We start from the raw sequence: 26,115 nt of genomic DNA on the forward strand, positions 1-26,115 counted from the left end.
TGTGGATTTAGATTCCCCACAGAATGAATTCCTGATTTCAGACTTTAAGGGAAGTGCTGACCTGAGTCGATACTCTGCCACGCAGGAAGTTGGGAGGTTGCATCCATCTATGGTGAATTTCCTGGCGAGAGGGTGACAGGGTTGATCTGGGCAGCTGTCAAGGGACAAACGTCCTGTCTAGCCTCTCAGTCCAGTGTGTCACAAAGAAAAAGAAATAGATTTGAATGGAGCTGGAATATATTTTGGTTCATTTTATTTAATTATCCTAATTAATAAAAGGTTAATAAATAGGGTTTCGTGAACACCTAAATGTTTAATTGATAAATAAGCTGTTTTTGGTTTCTGAATTAACAGTTAGAAGAAATTGGCTTTATATTCCAATGATAACCATTGCCATGCATTTGCTTTTTTTTCTTTGTTCCTGAGAAGAGGGCATCACTGGCAGTACCAGCATTTATTTCCCATCCCTAACTGCCCTTGACCTGAGTGGTTTGCTAAGCCATTTCAGAGGGCAATTAAGACTCAACCACATTTGTGACTCATTCAGAGTAGTGGAAACATAAATCTTGCAGTCTTGTGCTGTGGACTTGCACTGACTGATTACTGGGTTAAAATGAGTAAACCCACTCCACAATGGTCCCTAGCAGTTACCATCAAGTTAAACCTGGATTGAATTAAAACCCAGATGCCACTGGTGAAAAATCATTAATCTAACCTGCAGCACTCCCTTTCAGACAATCATTTCAACTTAATTTAAAGAAATATTAATCTCTGTTTTTTTTTTATTTAGACCAGGTATACCGGACAGAAGGCTAGATGTAAGTGTAGCCCGAAAGTACTTATTGTTTTCTAGAACAAATTAAAATAATTAACAAATAAAAATATAGACTTGGGCATAATTTTTGTTACTCTGTGTAAATTGAACTTCAAAGATGTTCTCTGACAATATTTATATTTCTTTTCATTCTAAGGAAGAGGAAGATAGTGAGTAAACAATTATCAATATGTCTCTTTGTCACTTCTGTCTGTATTTGCGCTGAGGTATGTCTTTTTATTCTTTATAAGATCAAAATTGCAGGGTCTTAAATACCAAACATCATGGGCAGAATTTTCCATTCGGCGTGCAGGCACACACCTGACAAGCCAGAACGTTAAATGATGCGCGATGACGTCTGTCATGCGTCCTGATGTCATCGCGAAGTCACGTGATATTTCGTTCGGCAGGTGCACACCGGAGTTGGCTGTGCGGCTGCCAATAATTGATAGGCCTATTAAGGTCACTAACCAGGTAATTAACCAGAATTTTACGCTGCCCATCCAACCTGATGGTTGGCGGGCAGGCGAAAAGGCCAAGCAGCTTTTACCTTTTTTTAGGAAACGTCATCCATTAGCGTGATGAAGTTTCCTAAAGCCCTTACAAATTAAATAAAAACTTTGTTTGAAAATTGAATACATGTTCCAGCTCATGTGACACAGTTTCAATAAATTTTTATTGTATTTACGTTTTATTTTTAAAAAGGACTTCAATCTCCCTGAGGCAGCTCCGTGCATGTGCGAAAGAACGCTGGACCTGACTCTACCTCCTCCCCCCTGCCCACACAGGTAGCGCTCAGCACTACTGCTCGCGATCCATACAGGGTGGGTCTTAATTAGCCCACCTGCATGAAATCACAGTGTGGAGGTGATCACAGGCGGCAGTCAGCACCGCGACCGCCCCCGCCCGCTCCCGCCAAGCCCACCCGACACATGGAAAATCCTGGCCATATTGTGAATATGACATTTTGATTTGTGAAGATGTGACACCCTTAGCTCTCTGCTCCAAATTGTAGAATTGTCAACTTTCAATACACCTTCTAGGTATAATTTTAAACTGACTAAGAACAAGAACATTGTAACATTTGCAAAAACAGACTTTCTTAGTAAGCTCTTAGAATTGGATGTGTCACAACCAGTTGAAGATTTGCAAGTAAGACCCAATGCTCTTCTGAAGATTGAGGAAGTGCACACATAAAGTAGATGAACTAAAATTCTTCATTTATTCCTATTCCAAACAGACACTGCTTATTTTCAGGCTGGCTTCAAGAAACAACAATGGAGTCAGATCAAGGCTATAATTCTTTGTGAATATATGCAAACTGGAAGATTTCAAATAGAATAAATGTTTTACACATTTGATAGTCACTATCAAATATAGAACAAGTGCAGATGTTTCCTAGTGGATCCTACTAGATTATAACAAAAGGAGATACAGTATTTTATTACAATTATTGGGCATCTAGTTAGTAGTAGACTGCTCATACTCCATATGAAACAAACTAGAGCCTACATAAGTCTAACACTGTGTGCTCAGCAACAAAATTCCTAGAGTGCAGATGTATTATCATATTGTGTTAAAATAGTTTGAATTATACCAGGAAGAAGGATTTCAGTTACAAGGGAAAGCTGTGTTGTTCTCCCTTGAGCAGAGAAGGTTAAAGGGAGATTTGATAGACGTGTTCAAAATAATGAGGAATTTTTATGGAAAATAAATAAGGAGAAAACTATTTCACTGGTGGGTGAGTTGGTAACCAGAGGACAAAGGTTGCCAGAATAGCCAGAAGGGAGATGTGGAAAAATGTTTTGCCCACAGTGTTGTTATGATCTGGAATGCACTTACTCAGAGGGTGATGAAAGCAAATTCAGAAGCAATTTCAAAAAAAGAATTAAATAAATGTTTGGAAAGGAAAACTTTACCGGGCTACGGAGATAGAGGAGGGGAGTGGGGCCAATGGATAGCTCTTTTTAAAAGCTGGCATAAGCACGATGGGCTGAATGGTATCCTTCCATCATTCTATGATTAAAGAACAGACAGAAGCTAAAATCAGAAAGTAAAGTTGGGGGCAGACGGTGATGTAGTGGTAATGTCACTGGACTAGTAATCCAGTAGGCCCAGATTAATGCTCTGGGGGCACAGGTTCAAATCCCACCCTAGCAATTCGTGGAAATTAAAATTCAATTAATACATTTGGAATTGAAAGCTAGTCTCAGCAATGATGCTGAAGCCACCATCAATTATTGTAAAAACACATCTGATTCACTAATGTCCTTAAGGGAAGGAAATCCTTACCTGATCTGGACAACACGTGACTCCAGATCCACAGCAATATGATAACTGTTGACTGAAATGTGGATGGCAATAAATGCAGGCCTTTCCAGTGATGGCTACCTCCTATTAAAGAATAAATAGATCAAGTGTTAACTGCTACAGGTAGATAGACCAGGGGTAAATTTAACCCTTATGGCCAAGCAAAGTACAAGTTCCGACAAATTGGCAGCCTGACCCCTCACTGCCCCCCACCTAAGACATGGGAAAATAGCAGTGGACGAGATGTAAAAGGGATTGCTGACTTGCTATCTCCTGCTTTGTGTTCACTGCTAGAGGTTAAACTGAACTCCAGCGGGTACAACTTAAGGATCCTGCCATCCTAGGGAGAGAGGACACAAAGGAAAGGGTCATACATATGGAGGAGAAGCCACATGAATTAAGTGGCCACACATGATGCAACATCATGTGGGGATGGTGATTTTGTCACTCTCCTAAGGAATAATGGGAATTCATATTTGAATAAGTGAATAAAGTGAACCTTCGATCATTAAACTGTTGTTCAGGGTTGCCACTGAATTCCTGTGTTTAGTGCACACGTGGTTGTCCCACACATTGTAAAAAGAACCACTCAACAAGTCTGCTGTTAATGTGAAAATAAAACCCTGAATTGGCACATTTTATAGAGAATGATAAATATTTTCCACATCACAGAATACATTTCGAAAATATTGTGTGAAGTACCTTGAGATGTTTAAACATGATTACTCTCCATAAATTGCAAAGATCCTTATTGTAATTAAAGTTTTGCTTAGATCCTATCTGGAGTAACTGGGCACCAAATCTCAGGAAGGATACATTGGCCTTGGAGGGGATGCAGCACAGAATCACCAGAATGTTACCAGAGCTGAAAGGGTTAAATTATGAGGTTGTATAGACATGGCTGTAGTCCCCTAATTATAGAGGATTAATGGATGAGATAACTGAAGAAAAGAAAAAAGGGTGACTTGCATTTTCATAATGCCTTCCACGACATCAAGACATCTCAGAGCATTTTACAGCCAATTAAATACTTTAGAAGTGTAGTCACTTTTGCGATGCAGGATGTAAGATCATTAAAGGATTTGATAGAGTAAACAGTGAGAAACCTCTAGAGAAAGGGTAGTGAACGAGGAGGGGGAATCATCTTAAAATTAGAGCCAGGCTGTTTGGAGTGATGACATCAAGCATAAGGGGTAGTGGAAATCTGGAACTCTTTCCTCCAATCCCAAACGCTGCTGGGCTAAGTCAATTGAAAATTTTATTTTTAGTTAGATTTTTATGAAGCAAAGGTATGAAGGGTTACAGAAGCAAAATGGTAGATGGAGTTGAGATACAGATCAGCCATGGCCTAACTGAAAGACAATACTGGCTTGAGGGGCTGAATGTCCTCCTCCTGTTCCTACCTTCTTGTTGATTTTATTTTTGTCTTATTCATTTTTCATAATCAGTTGGTGCTCCTCTTATCAGACATTAATCAAACGTTGATGGTTCAGACTTAGGCCTTAAATCCAGATTATGGTTACACCAAATATTTAACAAGGGAAAGGAATTTAATTCGAAAGCCAAGTCTTCAATCAGGATGTTTGCCTTTCTTTTTGATAGTAACCTGATCCGAGGCACATGCCCAAGATGGATGAGCTATTATTTAAGATGTAAGATGGCAAGCTGTAATCCTCTAAGTGGTGCATGGCCCCTTCTAACAGGCCATCATGTAAGCCACAGCATTTTAAACAGCTATGCATAAGCTACATTTTTACCAAAAACCTTTTTGTAGCAATGTACAACTGCCAGAAATACACAGTCAGCCCCTTTCTAACAGAAATATGTTTTCTCTGAGTAGAGCTGGTCCATGCGAACATTACCGCTCTTATATTAAAATTCCCTGTACGTTTTATTAACACAGGAATTCAACCTGTCTGGTTTGGCATTAAGTGCTCTTACAGATGCAGCATTGGTTGGAAAATGAACCCCATAAAATCACAGAATCACAGAATTATTACAGTGCAAAAGGAAGCCATTTGGCCCATTGTGTCTGCACTGGGTCTCCGAATGAGCAACTTACCAAGTTCCATTCTCCTGCCTTCTCCCCATAACCCTGCACGTTCTTTCTTTTCAGATAACAGTCTAATTCCCTTTTGAATGCCTCGATTGATCCTGCCTCCACCACACTCTCAGGAAGAGCATTCCAGAACCTAACCATTTGCTGCATGAAAACCTTTTTTCTCATATTGCTTCTACTTCTTTTACTAATGTCTTTGGATTTTTGCCCTCTCCTTCCCGATCCTTTCGCCAATGGGAACAGTTTCTTTCTATCTACTTTGTCCAGACCCCTCAAGATTTTGAATACCTCTACCAAATCTCCTCTTAGTCTTCTCTTCTCCAAGGAAAACAGTCCTAACTTCTTAATTTCATATCTTTCCTAAAGTACGGCACCCAGAACTGAAAGTAATGCTCCAGCTGAGGTCAAACTAGTGACTCATACAAGTTCAACATAATCTCCTTTCTCTTGTACTCTATGCCCTTATTAATAAAGCCCAGGATACTGTATGTTTTGTTAACCACGCTCTCAACCTTCAATGGCTTATATACAAATACACTCAGGTCCCTCTGCTCCTGCAGCCCCTTTAGAATTGTACTTCCTATTTTATACTGTCTCCATGTTCTTTATTCCAAAATAATTTAACCAACTTAATTTAATTTAATCCCTAATTTAACCCTTCCTTATCCTCTCTGACTATTGTACTTAGCAAAAATACATTTTTGCAAAGGAGTTAATTGGGACTGTCTCAGTGGAAGCTTGGGTGCTAAGATCCAGGATGTAGAATCTATTGTAGATACTGAAGCTGTTTTATCCAATTCTCCTGCAGATTTTGCTCAGAGACCTTTACCTCGACCAGTTGACTCTGCTTTGAATGCCAACACATTCCCATACAGAACTCCCCGACCAGGACCAAAGCCCAGTTTCTCTGGAGGCAATCAGCTGGCACTTATCAATCCAGAAAGGTATTTCTCCCATCGGAGTTACAACATGTGACTAGTATACATGCCCTGTGTATTGGAGAAAATAGATTAGTGATGTTTTTTATTCTCTCATGGGATGTGGGCATCACTGGCAAGGCCAGCATTTGTTGCCCATCCCTAATTGCCCTAGAGAAGGTGCTGGTGAACTGCCTCCTTGAAACGCTGAAGTCCATATGTTGTAGGTACACCCATAGTACTGTTAGGGGGGGGTGGGTGGAGTTCCAGGATTTTGACCCAGCAGCGATGAAGGAATGGCGATATATTTCCAGTCAGGATGGTGAGTAGCTTGGGGGGAAATTGTAGGTCATGGTGTTCCCATCTATCTGCTGCCCTTGTCCTTCTAGATGGTAGCAATCATAGGTTTGGAAAGTGCTGTCAAAGGAGACTTGGCAAGTTGCACTGCTGCCACTGTGTGTCGGTGGTGGAGGGAGTGAATGTTTATGGATGGGGTGCTGACCAAGCAGACTGCTTTGTCTTGGATGATGTCAAGCTTCTCGAGTGTTGTAGGAGCTGCACTCATCCAGGCAAGCGGAGAATATTCCATCACACTCTTGACTTGTGCCTTGTAGATGGTGGACAGGCTTTGGGGAGTCAGGAGGTGAGATACTCATCACAAAATTCTTACCCTCTGACCTGCTCTTGTAGCTATAGTATTAATATGGCTGGTCCAGTTCAGTTTCTGATCAATGGTAACCCCCAGGATGTTGATAGTGGGGAATTCAGTGATGGTAATGCAATTGAATGTTATGGGGCGATGGTTAGATTCTCTCTTGTTGGAGATGGTCATTGCCTGGCACTTGTGTGGTGCAAACATTACTTGCCATTTGTCAGCCCAAGCCTGGATATTGTCCAGGTCTTGCCACATTTGGACATGGACTGCTTCAGTATCTGAGATGCGAATGGTGCTGAACATTGTGCAATCATCAGCAAACATCTCCACTTCTGACCTTATGATGGAGGAAATGTCATTGATGAAGCAGCTGAAGATTGTTGGGCCAAGGACACTACCCTGAGGAATTCCTGCAGTGATGTCCTGGAACTGAGATGACTGACCTCCAACAACCACAACCATCTTCCTTTATGCTAGGTATGATCAGCAGTCCTGCCCTAAAAACAAAACTCACAAGAGCAACAGGTGAGTTTGCCAACTCTGGCTGGGCATATTCTTAGAGGTTTCATCATATGACTTTATGCCTCCAACGAACCCACTAATCGAACAGCCTTCTCCCCCAACCCCGTGTTCAGTCATTTTATTAATGATCAACAAAGGTTATCAAAGAAAATAAGAAAACAATTAATTTTTCTAACACTACTTATGAATTTGGTTCCGGCTTGTTTGAAACAGTGTCCTTTAATATGAAATTCCTGAAGACTTCAGGACAATCCTAGAGGGTTGGTAAACCAAACAACAGCTGAAAAAGGACGTGCGGTTTTCGTTAAACTTGCATTTCCGCCATTGATGAATGAAATCTAGACAGCCACAGTCCAATCTTCTCTGCAGAAAGAAACAAGTAAGGTTTATCATAAAAACCCTAAGACCAACAGCTGAATGGCATAAAAGGACAAAACTGTCAGACTTACCACAAGCTTACATACTTGGGAGAAGGCTTTTTTTACATTCTTTCATGGGATGTGGGCCTCGCTGACTAGGCAAGCATTTGTTGCCCATCCCTAATTTCCCATGAGAAGGTGGTGATGAGCTGCCTTCTTGAACCGCACAAATCCATATGGTGTATGTACACCCACAGTGCTGTTTCGGATGGAGCTCCATGATTTTGAGCCAGCGACAGTGAAAGAACGGTGATATATTTCCAAGTCAGGATACTGAGCAGCTTGGAGGGGAACTTGCAGTTGGTGGTGTTCCCATGCATCTGCTGCCCTTGTTTTTCAAGATGATAGAGGTCACGAGTTTGGAAGATGTTGTTGAAGGAGTCTTGGTGAGTTCCTGCAGTGCACCTTGTAGATGGTACACACTGCTGCTGCTGTGCCTCGGTCGTGGAGGAAGTGAACGTTGAAGGTGGTGGATGGGGTGCTGATCAAGCAGCCTGCTTTGTCCTGGATGATAAGATCATAAGACCATAAGACATAGGAGCAGAAATTAGGCCCTTTGGCCCATCGAGTCTGCTCCACCATTCAATCATGGCTGATAAGTTTCTCAACCCCATTCTCCTGCCTTCTCCCCGTAACCTTTGATCCCCTTACCAATCAAGAACTTATCTATCTCGGTCTTAAATACGCTCAATGACTTGGCCTCCACAGCCTTCTGTGGCAATGAATTCCATAGATTCACCACTCTCTGGCTATAGAAGTTTCTCCTCATCTCTGTTCTAAAAGGTCTTCGCTTTACTCTGAGGCTGTGCCCTCGGGTTCTAGTCTCTCCCACTAATGGAAACATCTTCCCCATGTCCACTCTATCCAGGCCTTTCAATATTCTGTAAGTTTCAATCAGATCCCCGCTCATCCTTCTAAAGTCCATCAAGTATAGACCCAGAGTCCTCAAACGTTCCTCATATGTTAAGCCTTTCATTCCTGGGATCGTTCTCGTGAACCTTCTCTGGACCCTCTCTATGGTCCTTCCTGAGATACGGGGCCCAAAATTGCTCACAATATTCTAAATGTGGTCTGACCAGAGCCGTATAAAGCCTCGGCAGCACATCCCTGCTTTTATATTCTAGTCCTCTCAAAACAAATGCCAACATTGCATTTGCCTTCCTAACTACCGATTCAACCTGCAAGTTAACCTTAAGAAAATCCTGGACTAGGACTCCAAGTCCCTTTGCACTCCAGATTTCTGAATTCTCTCTCCATTTAGAAAATAGTCTATGCCTCTATTCTTCCTACCAAAGTGCATGACCTCACACTTCTCCACGTTGTATTCCATCTGCCACTTCTTTGCCCATTCTCCTAACCTGTCTAAATCCTTCTGCAGCCTCCCCGCCTCCTCCATCTATCTTTGTATCATCTGCAAACTTAGCCAGGATGCCCTCAATCAATGATGTTGAGTTTCTGGAGTGTTGTTGGAGCTGCACCCATCCAGGCAAGTAGAGAGTATTGCATCATACTCATGACTTTTACCTTGTAGATAGTGGACAGACTTTGGGGAGTCAGGAGGTGAGTTACTCACCTCAAAATTCCCAGCCTCTGACTTGCTCTTGTAGACACAGTATTTATATGGCTGTCCAGTTTAGTTTCTGGTCAGTGGGAACTCCCAGGATGTTGATAGTAGGGATTCAGCGATGGTAATGCCATTGAATGTCAAAGGTGATGGTTAGATTCTCTCTTGTTGGAGATAGTCATTGCCTGGTACTTGTGTGGCGCAAATGTTTCTTGCCACTTGTCAGCCCAAACCTGGATATTGTTCAGATCTTGCTGCATTTGGACATGGACTGCTTCAGTATCTGAGGAGTCTCAAATGTTGCTGGACATTGTGCAATCATCAACGAACAACCTCACTTCTGATCGTACCTTGGTGGGAAGGTCATTGATGAAGAAGCTAAAGACGGTTGGGCCTAGGATGCCACCATGAAGATGTCCTGGGACTGAGATAATTGACCTTCAACAACCACAACCATTTTCCTTTGTGCTAGGTATGACTCCAACCAGTGGAGAGTTTTCCCCCGATTCCATTAACTCCAGTTTTGCTAGGACTCCTTGATGCCACACACTGTCAAATACTGCCTTGATGTCAAGGGCAGTGACTCTCACCTCACCTCTGGAGTTCAGCTCTTTTGTCCATGTTTGAACCAAGGCTGTAATGAGTTCAGGAGCTGAGTGACCCTGGTGGAACCCAAACTGAGCGTCAGTAGCAGGTTATTGCTGAGTAAGAGCTGCTTGATAGCACTATCAATGACACCTTGAGAGTAGACTGATGGGATGGAAATTGGCCAGGTTGGATTTGTCCTGCTTTTTGCGTTCAGAATATATCTGGGCAATTTTCCACATTGCCGGGTAAATACCAGTGTTGTAGCTGTACTGGAACAGCTTGGCTAGGAGTGCAGCAAGTTCTAGAGCACAAGTCTTCAGTAATATTGCTGGAATGTTGTCAGGGGCCACAGCCTTTGCAGTATCCAGTGCCTTCAGCCATTTCTTGATATCACATGGAGTGAATCGAATTGGCTGAAGACTGGCATCTGTGAAGCTGGGGACCTCCAGAGGAGGCCAAGATGGATCGTCCACTTAGCACTTCTGGCTGAAGGTTGTAGCAAATGTTTCAGCCTTATCTTTTGCACTGATGCGCTGGGCTCCCCCGTCATTGAGGATGGGGATAGTTGTGGAGCCTCCTCCTCCAGTGAGTTGTTTAATTCTTCACCACCATTCACGACTGGATGTGGCAGGACTGCAGAGCTAAGATCTGATCCATTGGTTGTGGGATCACTTAGCTCTGTCTATCAGTTGTTGCCTCCACTTTTTAGCACACAAATAGTCCTGGGTTGTAGCTTCACCAGGTTGGCATCTATTGTTAGGTATGTACATGTACATGTGTGGCTGAGAAATGTTGTTAAGTTTCTGTTCTTTCATAGAATCACATCAAATGTATCACTATGCATCACTTTCCTGCGTTGCCCATTCTTGGTTGCTGATTGGCTGCTTGTCTTTTCAGCTTGTTTGTTGATGAATGGAAATACATGAATTGATGGGGATCAATGGTGGGAGTGTGTGTAGGATGGGTGATTGGTTACAGGATTGTTTTGTGTCAGTGGGATTGGGCCTGGGACAGTGACCATTGTATGTGATTGTTACATCAGTCCAGTGAAAGTGACTAACTGAACCTTACAGCTGGAAGGGAATCCCTGACATCCTGGCAGCAATGGGATTGGCTACTTTAGGATCACCATTATCCTCTTCTTCCTTCTCTCCATTGGATTTTCCACAGATGGTGTGTACTCTGTGCCTTGTTCCTCTTGTAACTCCAGACGCCTGTGATGAGGCCTTGTCAGTAAAAGTAATCCCATCCATGGGATCATATGACATCAAGCATTTAGAGTGTGTCTCACCCTTGCCCCCTCATCATTCCCTCCTTGTGTGTGTCTGTGTTTGTATGTCTGTGTAGGTCTACACATGTGTGTGTGGGTGTGTCTATATGTAGGTGTACCTATGTGTGTTTGTATATGTATATGTGTCTATGTATACGTGTACCTGTGTGTTTGTGTCTATATGTACGCATACCTATGTGTATGTGTGTGTGTGTGTGTGTGTGTGTGTGTATGTACATCTGTGTTTGTGTGTGTGTGTTTGTGAGCCTGTGTGTTTGTGTGTGAATGTGTGTGTTTGTCTGTTTGTGAGTGTGTGTGTTTTTCCATGTGTGTGCTGGTCTGTGTGAATGTATGTGTGTTTGTCTGAGTGTGTGTGAGTATGTGTTTGTCTGTGTGTGTTTGTCTGCATGTGTGTGAATGTGTATGCGTGTTTGTGTGTATGTATAAGTGTGTATTTGTGTGTGTCTGTGTGTGAGTGTGTGTTTCTGTGTGTGTGTGTGAGTATGTGTCTGTGTGTGTGTAGTAGCAGTGTTTATTCATCTCCTGGTGGGAGTAACTTCAGCTCTAGCACCTGATAGTACATAGTTAAGCCTTTAATCTTTTTTAAACATTCTCTCTTCTACACATTATCATGTTCGTTCTTCACTGTTGTCATATTAACACCCCATTTCCTTTCTTTTTTCTCCCATTATGACCAGTCTTACACCAAGCGGATCCTTGCCGCCACGTTTTCAACAAGGTACAAAGCTGTTTGTCAGCTTCTCATTCACTTCTTGTATAAAATTTTAATTGTCTTGTCAAGAAAGCAATTGCTAGTTTATTCAGTGCAGGACTCGGAACTGCTGCAATAACGTGACTGGAGTAGTCCCGAGGTTGTGAAAGACACTATATAAATGCAAGTTCTTTCTTATCAGTTCTACAAACTCTAGGATTTAAAAAGGAATCTAGTTTAAATGGATTATTCGACATTCCTGACATCTATTTGAGATAAAGTTCATTCTTGTTTGGACTGTGTTGTTGGGTGGAGTTGAAATCCAATATTTGGACAAAGCATTTGATTAGGAAGACAAATGGAATGTTGGAAGGGAAATTGAATATAAAAATAGGGAAGTTTTACTACAGCTGTACAGGGCCTTGTTGAGACGCATCTGGAATACTGTGTACAATTTTTGTCTCCTTCTTTGAAAAAATGTGTTCATAGCAGTTCAGAGAATGTTCACTCAACTCATTCCTGGGATGAACAGCTTATCTTATGAAGAAAGGTTTAACAGGTTGGGCCTGTACCCATTGAAATTTAGAAGAATGAGAGGCGACCTTATTAAAACATATAAGATACTGAGAGGACTTGATAGCGTGGATACCGAGGTTGTTTCCTCTTGTGGGAGAGACTAGAACCAGGAGACACAGTTTAAAAAATAATAGGTCTGCTGTTTAAGACAGAAATGAGGAGAAATTTTTTCTCTGAGGGTCGTTAGTCTGTGGAATTCTCTTCCCCAGAAAATAGTGGAGGCTGTGTCATTCAATATATTCAAGGCTGAGTTAGACAGATTTTTGAACGACAAGTGAGTCAAGGGTTAGTGGAGGCAAAGTGGAGTTGAGACCACAATCAGATCAGCCATGACCTTACTGAATGGCAGAGCAGGCTCTCAAAGGGCTGAATGTCCTACTCCAGCTCATAGGTCTTATGTTCTTATTTCGATTGTTCTCCATCAACCCCTTGCTGGCAGTGCAATGGAGGGCAGACTCTGTGACGCCCCTTGTGACCAGGTGACCAGCAAAGAGCCTCCACTGTCTGTAAGGGGGATAGAGAACAAGTGAGTAAGAAATATCATGTCATGGGAGAATGTGGTGGCGAAGTGGTAATCTCACTGAACTAGTAACCCAGAGGTCCAAGCTAGTGTCCTGGGGACTAGGGTTCAAATCCAACCATAGCATCTGCTAGAATCTAAATTCAATTAATAAATCTGGAGTTAAAAAGCTGGTCTCAGTAATAGTAACCATGACGTAGGTTGTTGTAAAAATCCATCTGGTTCACTAATGTCCTTTAGGGAAGGAAACCACCTGGTCTGACCTACATGTGACTCTAGGACCACAGTAATGTGGTTGATTCTTACCTGCCCTCTGAAATGGTGTGACAAGCCACTCAGTTCAAGGACAATTAGGGATGGACAAGAAATGCTGGCTGTGCCAGTGAAATCCATGAAAGAATAAAATAAAGAAAGGTTCTTCTTGAAACCACATTACAAAGCTTTATCCAAATACCATAGAGAGATGTTCATCTCTATCGGGCCTAGTCCAGGGAAATGGCCATTTTTATTAATCATACTTGAGTTTTGCTGTTTGTGCCAGCATTTACTGCCCATCCCTAACTGCCCTTGAGAAGGTGGTGGTGAGCTGCCTTCTTGAACTGCTGCAGTTCATGTGGTGGGGGTACAACCCACACTGCTGTTAAGGAGGGAGTTCCAGGATTTTGACTCAGTGACAGTGAAGGAATGGCGATATATTTCCAAGTCAGGATGGTCAGTGGCTTGGAGGGGAACTTCCAGGATGTGATGTTCCCATGTGTCTGCTGCCCTTGTCCTTCTAGATAGTAGAGGTTATCTGTTTGGAGGGTGCTGCCTCAGGAGTCTTGGTGAGTTGCTGCAGTGCATCTTGTAGATGGCTGCACTACGTAAATAACAAGTAGGAGTGCCAATAGTTGTCGATTAGTTCAATGATCTCCCCAACATGCCTTCATCTATCTTGTACCAGCTCCAGAATGAGCTGCTTTAAAAGGAAACAGTAGTAACTGAAGGTATAGCCTCTCCTACTGTCTATCAGGGGTCACATGATTGTTCTTGGAGGCTCCAACCAATAAGCCCTAAGTGCAGGTAATTCGGGGAGGTGGGGTTTTCTTGCTGAGGACCTGGTCCAAGCATGTAGATTCTAAAAAGCGCTTTGTAATAAAGTTAACTGTTTCTTGTTGAAACCTGTCCGGTACGTTCTCATTACAGGAATATACCTTACAGAATAAGCAAAAATGGCTCCCAAACATTACCCCTCCCCTGCACCCCCCAACAAAATTCTAAAAATTAAGAAGTTTGGTAAAAATACCTCTCCAAAACACTGGTTTGGCCTCAGTTGGAGTGTCCAAGTCTGGACAGCACAGTAGGAAGTATGTCAAGGCCTTGGAGAGACTACTGAAAAGATTTACCAGAATGATCCCAAAGGTGAAGAATCTCAGCAATGTGGGGAGGCTGGAGGGGTAAAAATAAAATACTGCGGATGCTGGAAATCTGAAATAAAAACAGAAAATGCAGGAAAATTCAGCAGGTCTGACAGCATCTGTGGAGAGAGAAACAGAGTTAACATTTCGAGTCCATATGACCCTTCTTCAGGGCTGGGGTTGTTCTGCTTAGAGCAGAGAGAATTCAGGGGAAAGTTAAGAGAGGTGTTGAAAATTATGAAGAGGAAATAAGGAGAAACATTCCACAGACTGGAAACTTAGTAACTAGAGGTCACAGGTTTATGGTAATTACATTGAATTGTATAGAACGCACAGCACAGAAACAGGCCATTTAGCCCATTCAGTTCAAGTCGATGTTTATGCCCCACAGCAGCCTCTTCCCAGCCTTTTACATCCCAGCCTATCAACATATCCTTTTAATCCAGTCTCCCTCATGACTTTTCCTAGCTTTCCCATAAATGCATCAACATTATTCACAATTGACAAAATGAAGCAGAGGGAGATGAGGAGAATGTTTGATGCAATGAGATATTATCATGGGGAATGCACTATCTAAAAGGGTGGTGAAATTTTCAAATGGATGTTAGATGCTTAAAAAGGAAACATTTACATTGCTATAATAATATATATATACATTTACATTGCTATGGGGTAAGAGCAGGTGAGTGGGGTGAACTGGATGGCTTTCTTCAGAGAGACAGAACAGATACAATGGGCTGAATGGCCCTCTTCTGTGATGTATAATACCATAAAAATCACATCAAAGCAGATGTTATGAGGTGCAGCTGCTTATCCTGTAACGTTGCCATTACTATGAGATCAGCTGACTATGCTTTGTATACACAGAGACCATGCAGTCTTTCTCAAGAGGTCCCAGTGATTCCAGACCCCCACTGCCTTTACCAGTTAATAAAGGACGACCAATACCACCATCACCACAAGAACAGGTATGGAGACACAGCACCATCTTCATGGGCGTTACCTTACCCTTTTTGCATTTGTTGTATTCAACCCAAACAGCAGCAACAATCCTTTATTACCTGCTCCCAGCAGCTGAATTAATACTGTCAGAGATGCCATCATTTGGATGAGACGCTAAACTGAGGCCCTGTCTGAACGCAAAAGATCGCATTACACAAAGAAGTGGGGGTTGGGGGGGGGGGGGGGGGGGGGGCGGTGGGGGGGGTGGGGGGAAGGGGTGGGGGGTTTGTCCCGATGACCTGGCCATTATTCATTCCTCAGTCAATGTCACTTAAAGCACAGATAATCTGGTCATGATTATATTGCTTAAGATCCCTCTCCAATGCAGCAATTAATCTGATCTATCTCAGAGTCTGTTTAAATCACTTCTCTACAGGGGCAACTTGATGAGTGGTCTTAAAGGAGCTAAACACTGAGATGAGTTTCCAGCTGTCAGTGTATGAAGCTTCAGGAAATCAACTAACAATGAGATAGAATAAAAAAAACAACTTTGCATTAGTTTCATGAGCTTGGGACATCCCAAACACTTTACAACCAATAAAATCCCTTTTGAAGTGAAGCCACTGTGCACAGCAAGGTCCCACACAGAAAAAGGCAACAAATAACCAGATAATTTTTTAGTGATGTTGATTGAGAGATAAATATTAACCAAGACACCAGGGAAATCTTCAAATAGTGATAATGGATCTGTTGGCTCCACCTGAGAGGGCAGACGGGGCTCCGATTTAATTTCTCACATGAAAGGTGTTGCCTCTGACAGAGTAGCACTCCCTTAGTACTGCACTGGACTGTTAATGTAGAGTTTTTGCTCAATGTGTCTGGAGAGGGAACTGAACTCACGTCCTTCTGAGGTAAAGAGAAGAGTGTTACCCACTGAGCCAGGGCTGACACAATGAACTTGTAAATATGTCAAAATATACAACTTTGTGAACGGTCAGTACGGAAAGAGTGCTGCATTGTCGGAGGGTCAGTACTGAGGGAGTGCTGCATTTTTAGAGGGTTAGTACTGAGGGAACTCTGCACTGTTAGAGGGTCAGTACTGAGGGAACTCTGCACTGTCAAAGGGTCAGTCCTGAGAGAGTGCTGCATTGTTGAAAAGTCAGTAGTGAGGGGTTGCTACATTGTTGGAGTGTCAGTATTGAGGGGATGCTACCTTGTCAGAGGATCAGGACTGAGGAAGTACTGCACTTTCGGAGGGCCAGTACTGAAGGAGTGCTACACTGTTGGAGTATCAGTATTGAGGGGATGCTACCTTGTCAGAAGGTCAGTACTGAGGGAGTGCTTCATTGTCGGAGGGTCAGTATTGAGAGTGTGCTGCATTGTTGGAGGGTCAGTATTGAGAGGGTGCTACATTGTCAGAGGGTCAGTACTGAGGAAGTGCTGCATTGTCAGAGGGTCTGTACTGAGGGAGCTCTGCACTATCAGAGTGTCAGTACTGAGGGAGTGCTGCATTGTTGGAGGGTCAGTATTGAGGGGGTGCTACATTGTTGGAGGGTCAGTATTAAAGGAGTGCTGCATTGTTGGGGGGTCAGTATTGAGGGGGTGCTACCTTGTCGGAGGTCAGGACTGAGAAAGTACTGCGCTGTCGAAGAGTCAGTATTGAGGGAATGCTACATTGTCAGAGGGTCAGTACTGAGGGAGTGCTTGCATTGTCAGAAGGTCAGTACTGAGGGAGTGCTGCATTGTCAGATATATGGCCTTTTGGATAAGACATTAGACCAAATCTGCTCCCCAAATTGGATGTAAAAGACCCCATGGCTGTAATTGAAGAAGTGGGGCAGTTATCCTGGGTATCCTGGCCAATGTTTATTCCTCATTCAACTTCAATGAAACAGATTATCTGATCAAATATCACATTGCTGTTTGTGGGATCCTGATGTACACAAATTGGTTGCTGTGTTTCCTATACTGCAACAGTGACTACACTTCAAAAGTGTTTCATTGTCTGTGAAGCACTTTGTGACTGCCTGAGATCATGAAAGGCACTATAGAAATGCAGCTTCTTCCTTGTTTATTTTGTTCACAACCCAGCAGGGCATGCTAACACCATTAGTGTTAACTTGGAGAGTCAATCCATTGTTTTCTGCAGGCTTCGTTTCCCAGTGATTGCTGCCAGTGCCCTGTGGTTATGTGCCACTGGCAATATCCTCCTCAGAAGTAGAGCAGGGTACAAATTGCATTCAGCTCTGTTGTAACTGAATGTAGTTACTGCCCAGTTACTGCAGAGAGCACCATTTGCATTGGTAAACGGCACGCAATGCATCAGAATGTCCCTGCAGATTGGAATGAAATCCCTCTCACTCGAACACATTCCTGTTGTAATGTGATGATTATTGTGACTGTCTCTGAGTGACTGACCATTGATAAAGCTTCAGTTCCGAGGACATTTCTCAGTCAAGTTCTTGTGTTTCAGGGTCTGTCCAGGGAATGGTATGTGGGTGATATTGGTCGATCGGAAGCTGAATTGGCTCTTCGCAACATTAATGAGGTATTGAGAATGACTGTTTCTTCAATAACAACCTCCCTGACACTAATATCAGCCTTTGTCACATATAAAAATACAAAAACAATATAACACAGAAACAGGCCATTTGGCCCAACCGGTCTGTGCTGGTGTTTTCCCTACAGGCAAGCAAATAGTTCTAATCACATTTAGCCACCCTGTTCCCAGAACCCTTTTCCCTCACCTGTCTACCCAGTCTAATCTGGAATGTTGACCCAGTTTCTGCCTCAATCATTAATCCTGGAACTGAATTCTACATCCTCACAACTCTCTGTGTGAAGACATTTCTCCTGCCCTCTGCTCGAAATCTCTTCATGTAACGTTTGGCCTCTCATTCCTGATTCCTCAGCTACTGAAACAGTCTGCTTCTATCAACCCTGTCCCACATTTCCATCATTTTAAGTACTCCCATTACGTCACTCTATAATCTGTGTTGTTCTGATGGAGAAAAGAATGGAGTTCCCCTTCCCTCTGTCCCTCCCTCTCTGACCCTCTCCCTTTCTGTCCCTCTCTCTCTCCTGCTCTCTGTCACTTTCTTTCTGTCCCTCCATCTCCCTCCCTTTGTTCAGCCTTCTGTTTCTCTCTGTCCCTCTCTCTCTATCCCTCCCTGTCTCTCACTCTCTCACTCTCTGCCCCTCCCTCTGTCCCTCTCTCCAACTCTCCCTGTCCCTCTCTCTGTCTCTAACTCTCCCTGCCCCACCTTCTGTCTCCCTCTATCCCTCTCTCTATCCCTCTCTCTATCCCTCTCTCTTTCCCTCTCTCTGTCCCTCCTTCTGTCCCTCTCTCTCTCTCTCCCTCACTGCCCCTCTTTCTGCCTCTCTCTAACTCTCCCTGTCCCTCTCTCTAACTCTCCCTGCCCCTCTCTCTGTCCCTGTCTCTCTGTCTCTATTTCTCTGTCCCTCTCTCCCTGTCCCACCTTCTGTCCCTTCTCTCTCTGTCCCTCCCTCTGATCCTTTCCCTCTCTCCCTCTCTCTCTGTCTCTCTCTAGCTCTCTCTGTCTCTCTCTCACTCTCTCCATATCTCTCTATCTGTCTCTGTCCCTCTCGCTCTGTCCCACTCTCTCGGTGTCTCTTTATCTGTCTCACTCTCTCCATCTCGGTCTCTCTGTCTCACTCTCTCCGTCCCATTCTCTCCATCTCTCTCCACCCCCTCTCTGTCTCTCTCCCCCTCTCTGTCTCGATCTCTATCTCTCATCTCTCTCTCTGTCTATCTCTCTATGCAGTAACTGAAAGTATAGCCTCTCCTGCTGTCTATCAGGGTCATGTGATGTTCTGGGATGCTCTGATAAATGAGCCCTAAGTGCAGGCAATCCGAGGGAGGGGGGTGCATCTTGACAAGAGTCCTGATTGAGCATGTAGCACCTGAAAAACTCTCTATAATAAAGTTTATCTGTTTCTTATTGAAAACTGTCCGCTCTGTCGAGTCATTACATTTGGCGACGAGGGTAAAATAGCTCCGATGCTGCACCTCGCATGGTTACTGTGAGTACATTGAATCTTAAGAAAAAGGGAAGACTACTCACCAGTCATGCCACTCTCGGCAGAATCGATCCTTATGATGCGACTATGGAAGACCGGAGCCAGTACATAGAACGCCTTGGTTTTTATTTTGTGGCAAACAAAATTACCATGCAGGAAAAGCAGAAAGCCATCCTTCTGAGTGTATGTGGCAGTAAAACAGACAATCTCATTCGCAACCTGACAGCTCCGAGCGCACCCAATTCTAAGCCCTATAATGAATTAGTGGATGTCGTGAAAATGCACTTCCTGCCAAAACCATCAGTAATAATGCAGCGTTTTAAATTTAGTTCCAGAGTTAGGGCCCCAGGAGAGTCCATCGCAACCCACGTAGCGAAGCTGATGCAGTTGACAGAACACTGCGACTTCGGGGAAACACTCAATGATTTGCTGTGGGACCGATTAGTTTATGGAGTTAAGGATGACACCATTCAACACTGTTTACTCGCCGAGGTTGACATCAACTTTAAGCGCACCCTAGAAATCTCCCTCGCCATAGAAAGTGCTGCGAGAGACTCGCAGGGTTTGCAACACATGGATAACGGCGCCGTTCTCCATGTGGGGTAGGAACCTAACGCTGGGCATGGTGCGAAAGTGAGAGGCAATGGTCCATGTTAGAAACATATAAAGGTCTAGTAGAAACACTTCAGCAGTGACTTCATGATTACGTTGTTATAGATGTGGAGGTGACCACAGACCACCTGTACATTCAAGGAGGCAGAATGTCATTACTGCCATAAGAAAGGTCACGCAGTAAGGCAATGCAGGACAAAATCGAAACAGACTGTAAAGCAGCAAACCAGCATGATTGAATTAAAGAATGCAGCAGAACCTGAAGCTGCTGATACCGACCTTTATTCCCTGTATAACGTCACCGCTGTAGAAACCGAACCTATCACTGTCTCAATCGAAGTTAATGAGAAGCCACTAATAATGGAATTGGAAGCGGGTGCCTCAACAACAGTGGTGGGAGAGCACACTTCCAAATACCTTAATAAGGGTAGACAGCCAATAAACCTGGAGCGGAGAACCACTAAATTAAAGACATACATTGGAGAATCTATTCAGGTAAAGGGCATCGCCACAGTACCAGTGTCTTATAGGCAACAGACAGCCCAACTGCCTGTGATAATAATGAAAGGAGAAGGATCCAGTCTTCTGGGCTGAGACTGGTTACAGAAAATGAAGCTTGACTGGTCTGAGATATTTCACCTGAAAACAGAAGGAGTTCCTGAACAGCTAAGGAAATACGACATAGTATTTCGGGATGAATTAGGGAAATTAAAAGGCCTGCAGGCCAAGATATATGTGCATTCTCAGGCAACATCATGTTTCATTAAGGCCAGACCTGTGTCTTATGCGATGAAGGAGAAGGTGGATGCAGAACTGCGCCGGTTAGAAACTGGGCATCATCCAACCTGTCCAATTCTTGGAATGGGCAGCACCCATAGTTCCAGTATGAAGTCAGTCCAAACCATACACATTTGTGGGAACTATAAATTGAACGGAAATAAGGCAGCAAAACTAGACAAGTGCCCTATTCCAAGGATAGACAACTTATATGCAAAGCTGGATGGAGGCAACTCCTATACAAAATTGGATATGAGTCATGCCTACCAACAATTAGAATTGAATAGCACTTTGAAAGAATACATGACTATTAACACACACAAGGGTCTTTATCAGTACACTTGCCTATCCTTTGGAGTCTCGTCTGCATGCACTATCTTCCAGAGCACAATGGAGAGTCTTTTGCAAGGATTCCCCCGAGTGGTAGTATATCTAGATGATGTTTTGATCACAGGGTCAACTGAGACCAAATACTTGGCCAACCTGGAGGAGGTGCTAAGAAGGTTCATGGAAGCCAGTATATGGTTAAAGAAGGAAAAATGCACATTTCAAGAACCAGAAGTTACTTAACTGGGTCACATGGGTTTGCATCCAGTAGAAGAGAAAGATTGGGCAATAAAGGATGCACCTTCACCGTCCAATGTAACCAAACTCAAGTCCTTCCTGGGTATGATCAACTACTATAGCCATTTCTTGCCGAACTTATCAACTGTGTTAGCATCGTTACACTTGTTGTTAAAAAGGAATCACGGTTGGCCGTGGAATTCACAACAAGAAGGATCCTTTGTGAAAGTGCCGAAACTGTTGCATTCATCATGTTTATTGGTACACTACGACCCATCGAAAGAGTTGGTATTAACATGTGAAGCCTCAAATAGAATGGAAAATGGATCAGAAAAGCCCATTGGCCACATCTCAAGAACCCTCTCCACAGCCAAGAAGGGTTACTCCCAGCTAGAAAAGGAAGGTTTATTGGTGATATTCAGAGTGAAGGAATTCCACCAGTTCCTGCATGGACAACATTTCACCATTGTATCGGACCATAAACCATTAATGGGTTTACTCACTGAGGATAAGGCCATTCCACCAATAGCATCAGTAAGAATACAACATTGTGCTCTGATATTATCTGCGTACGACTACTTTTATGTACCATCCTGGCTTACACATTGCAAATACGGATGCACTCAGTCGTCTCCCATTACCAAATAGCATTGTACATGCTCCTGTTCGACAAGAGGTTGTGTAATTACTGAATTTCTTGGATTCATTGCTTGTATGTGTGAGGCAAATTAGAAATTGGACGAACCATGATATACACAGCAAAGCTCGCACATTCAGTGTATGTGATACAGTATTCAGGCAAAATTTCAGAAGCAGACCTTGTTGGGCTCCTGGAACCATTGTCTCAGAGATTGGTCCATTATCTTTCCAAGTACAAGTGGAAGATCATATTCGTTCTAGAGAGACATTCCAACAACTAGCTATTCTGCCTGTGATTAATGTTGAACCGTCAATTCCTGAGCTGATAGATTGACCTAGAATAGACATGCCCGATGCCTCTGTAGAGTTGCCAAAACCTGAACTGCCACTTTCTACTGATTTATCTGATGCTGCAGTTCCAGATCCTGTCGATCCTGTTGAGGAACCTGAAGCGGTGGAGCAACACCGCTCTAGCCGTATAGGGAGAGGATCTCAGAGACTTGATCTTTAATCACCAGAAGTTGTATACATGTTGTTATTGGACATTCAAATGTATCCTTGTAAATAGAATTTGTAAAAAACTAGGAGAGGAAATGTAGTAACTGAAGGTGTAGCCTCTCCTGCTGTCTATCAGGGATCATGTGATGTTCTGGGAGACTCTGGCCAATGAGCCCTAAATGTGGGCAATCCAGGGGTGGGGCTTCCTGACAAGAGTCCTGATGAAGAATGTAGCACCTGAAAAGCTCTCTGTAATAAAGTTTATCTGATTCTTGTTGAAACCTGTCTGGTCCATCAAGTCATTACACTCTGTCTCTGTCCCTCTCTCTCTCCATCTCTCTCTCTCTCTCTCTGTCGCTCTCTCCCCCATCTCTCTTTCTATCCCCATCTATCTCTCTGTCTGACTTTATGTCTATTTCTGTCCCCTCTCTCTCTCTCTGCCTCCCTCCATCTCTATCTTTGTTTCCCTCTGTTTCTGTCCTTCTCTGTGTCGGTCTCCCTCTGTGTTGGTCTCCCTCTGTCTCTCTCTCTTTCTCTCTATCTCTACCTCTCCCTGTCTCTCTCTCTCTCCTGGCCTTTCTATTTGCCTTTTGCTCTCTCACTAGCTCTTTTCATCTCTTCTCTTTAGTCCTCTATCTATCTTTTATCTTCTATCTCCCTGTCTCCTCTTTCCCTTTCTTTTCCCCTCCCCTTTTCTCTTTCTCTTTCTCTTCCCCTTCCTCTTGCCCCACCACTTTCTCTTCCTCTGCTCTTTCCCCTGATCCTTCCCCTTCCTCTTCCCCTTCCTTTTTTTGTTCCTCGCCCAAATAGCCCAATATTGAGGAGCCTAAGACCTATGAAATCGAAAGGAAAAGGCTGCATTACGTTCGTACAGTGACTCGCAGTGAGGTTCGCTGGTTAGCACTTCAAACGTTGCACAAAGCAGCACAACCTCCCTGAATACTTGGTGCTTGCTCCTTTTTGCAGTATTATAGAGTGATTAACAAGCTGTTCACACTCTGTTTTTCAGGACGGTACTTTCTTAGTGAGAGACAGCTCAAGGAGAAGCATTCAGCAACCTTACGTCCTAATGGTGCTGTACGGATATAAAGTATACAATATTCAGATCCGTTATCAGGAGGAGACCGATGTGTACTTGTTGGGAACAGGACTGAGAGGAAAGGAAGTAAGTTTAATGGTTTCTCTTTTCTTAATGCTTCATTCAGAAATTTGATTTATTTTCATGAATTTCATTTTTTGTTAATTCCCTTTTGAAAGTCATTTCCTCATCAACATTTCAAGCCACTCATTCCAATTGATCAGAACTCGGTGAGTAAGAAGTTATCCTCATTTCCCCAGCTTTAGTCTGTGTCTCCTGGTTACTGACCCTTCTGTCACTGGAAATAGTTTCCCCATGGCAATGCCTCGGCCAACCAGAGTCAAATTACCAACCAATCAGCACCCTTTTCTCCTATCATATAAATTGTTATGATCATTTGAAATTTGGAATTCTTGCATTTGTCCTGATGAGTGCAAGATGAGAACTGTCAGCATGTTTCTATTTTCAACAAGATTCAAATAGTTTCCTCCTAAAAACGGTAACAAAAACACTCATGGTTTTGAACACCTCCAATCAATCTTCTCCGAAATCTTCTCTGCTCTAAGGAGATTGATCCCAGCTTCTGAAGTTCCTCCGGTCCTGAGGCTCCTCCAATACTTCTCCAAGTTGTTGACATCCTTCCTTAAGTGTGGCCCAGAACTGGACACAATACTCCCCAACTGAGTCCTAACCAGTGATAAAAACAAAAAATGGATGCTGGAAATCCAAAACAAAAACAGAATTACCTGGAAAAACTCACCAGGTCTGGCAGCATCAGCGGAGAAGAAAAGAGTTGACATTTCGCGTCCTCATGACCCTTCAACAGAACTGAGTGAATATTAGGAGAGGGGTGAAATATAAGCTGGTTTAAGGTGGGGGGGGCGTGGGGGGTGGTGGTGTGGTTGTAGGGACAAGCAAGCAGTGAAAGGAGCAGATAATCAAAAGATGTCACAGACAAAGGAACAAAGAGTTGTTGAAGGTGGTGATATTATCTAAATGAATGTGCTAATTAGGAATGGATGGCAGGACACACAAGGTACAGTTCTAGTCGGGGTGGGGTGGAATAAGACTAACAGGGCATAAAAGGTATAGATTTAAAAATAATGGAAATAGGTGGGAAAAGAAAAATCTATATAGGTTATTGGAAAAAACAAATGGAAGGGGGAAGAAACGGAAAGGGGGTGGGGATGGAGGAGGGAGTTCAAAATCTAAAGTTGTTGAATTCAATATTCAGTCCGGAAGGATCAGTGATCTGTTAGTTTGAAGAGTAAAGCACAAGGTGGCTTGAACCCAATCCAGTTCACAATCTTTTCCGTTTACACCATGGATTTGACAGTCAAACCTTTTGTTTCTTTCCACAGAACTTCGGGTCAGTGACAGAGATTATTGAGTATCACAAACAGGCACCGCTTCTGCTGATTGACGGAAAAGATCGGAGCGGAGTGCACCGGAATCAGTGTGTGCTGACATATCCAGCAGGACAATAAAAACACTGCGACTCACTGAATTACAGGCACTTGGAGTGCAGCCTGTGGGAAACTGTCAGATCCTTCACTGGGAAAGAAAAATATGTGTTGTCTCACATTTGGATTCACCCCCCCCCCCACAACCCTGTGTTCTCTGTATACTGTAATATGGGCAAAATGTTGCATAACTTTTCTTATTACTTTTCCAGCAGCTGTGTGGCACAATATTAATGGGGCAGTAGCCACTCCTTACAAGGAGCTATTGCCCCCAAACAAACTGTCTGCCCCTGATACACCATCCCATCTGTCACGCCATCCTCCCGACCCCTCCCGACACACCGTCCCCCCAGCACGCCGTCTCCCCGTCACACCGTCTCCTCGACACGCTGTCCCTCCTGTCACACTATCTCCCCGACACGCCGTCCCCCCCGACACGCCGTCCCCCCCGACACGCCGTCCCCCCCGACACGCCGTCCCCCCGACACGCCGTCCCCCCGACACGCCGTCCCCCCCAGACACGCCGTCCCCCCCGTCACGCTGTCTCCCTGGCGCACCGTCCCCCCCGACATGTCATCCCCCCCATCACGCCGTCCCCCCATCGCGCCGTCCCCCCCTTTGTGCCGTCCCCCCCCTCCCCCCGTCGCGCCGTCCCCCCGACACACCGTCTCCCCCGACACGCTGCCCCCCCCCCAACATGTTGTCCCCCTGATACGCCGTCCCCCAGTCGCATCATCCCCCCCAACATGCCATCTGACCCAACACACTGTCTGACCCGACACACCGTCCCCGGACACACCATCCCCTAACACACTGACCCCTGACACGTCGTCCCCCCAACTCGCTGTCCCACCCAACCCACTGTCCTCCAACACGCCATCCCACTTGACACACTGTCCCCTGACACACTCCCCACCTGACACGCCGTCCCACCCAACACACTGTCCCCTCTGACACACTGTACTCCCCCCGACACATCGTCCCTTGACACATCATCCCTGACACACTGTCCCCCGACACACTGTCCCCTGTCACACTGACCCCTCCCAAAACACGATCCCCCCAACTTTCTGTCCCTCTGAGCATGCCAATGCCAATCCCCAGCACACCACCTCCCACAAGTCACCACCCCCTGTCCCCGACACACCACCCCCCACCCCTGACACGATGACCCCCCC

The 26,115-nt window shown here is 44.1% G+C and overlaps 1 protein-coding gene across 1 annotated transcript in view; it reads left to right on the forward strand.

Annotated features, from left to right (window-relative positions):
* The window catches only part of LOC121281204 (lymphocyte cytosolic protein 2-like), a 153,894-nt gene extending 128,499 nt beyond the window's left edge, over positions 1-25,395 (forward strand). The window contains exons 14-21 of the mRNA XM_041193978.1: positions 791-818; positions 972-984; positions 5,992-6,127; positions 11,817-11,857; positions 15,191-15,291; positions 17,739-17,813; positions 23,406-23,561; positions 24,836-25,395. Coding sequence (XP_041049912.1) covers positions 791-818; positions 972-984; positions 5,992-6,127; positions 11,817-11,857; positions 15,191-15,291; positions 17,739-17,813; positions 23,406-23,561; positions 24,836-24,961 — 676 coding nt within the window. The 3' untranslated portion in view covers positions 24,962-25,395. The remainder of the gene's footprint in view (positions 1-790; positions 819-971; positions 985-5,991; positions 6,128-11,816; positions 11,858-15,190; positions 15,292-17,738; positions 17,814-23,405; positions 23,562-24,835) is intronic.
* Positions 25,396-26,115: the final 720 nt, after the last annotated feature.

The sequence above is a fragment of the Carcharodon carcharias genome, chromosome 8 (assembly GCF_017639515.1).
Source record: "Carcharodon carcharias isolate sCarCar2 chromosome 8, sCarCar2.pri, whole genome shotgun sequence".
Taxonomy (NCBI): Eukaryota; Metazoa; Chordata; class Chondrichthyes; order Lamniformes; family Lamnidae; genus Carcharodon; species Carcharodon carcharias.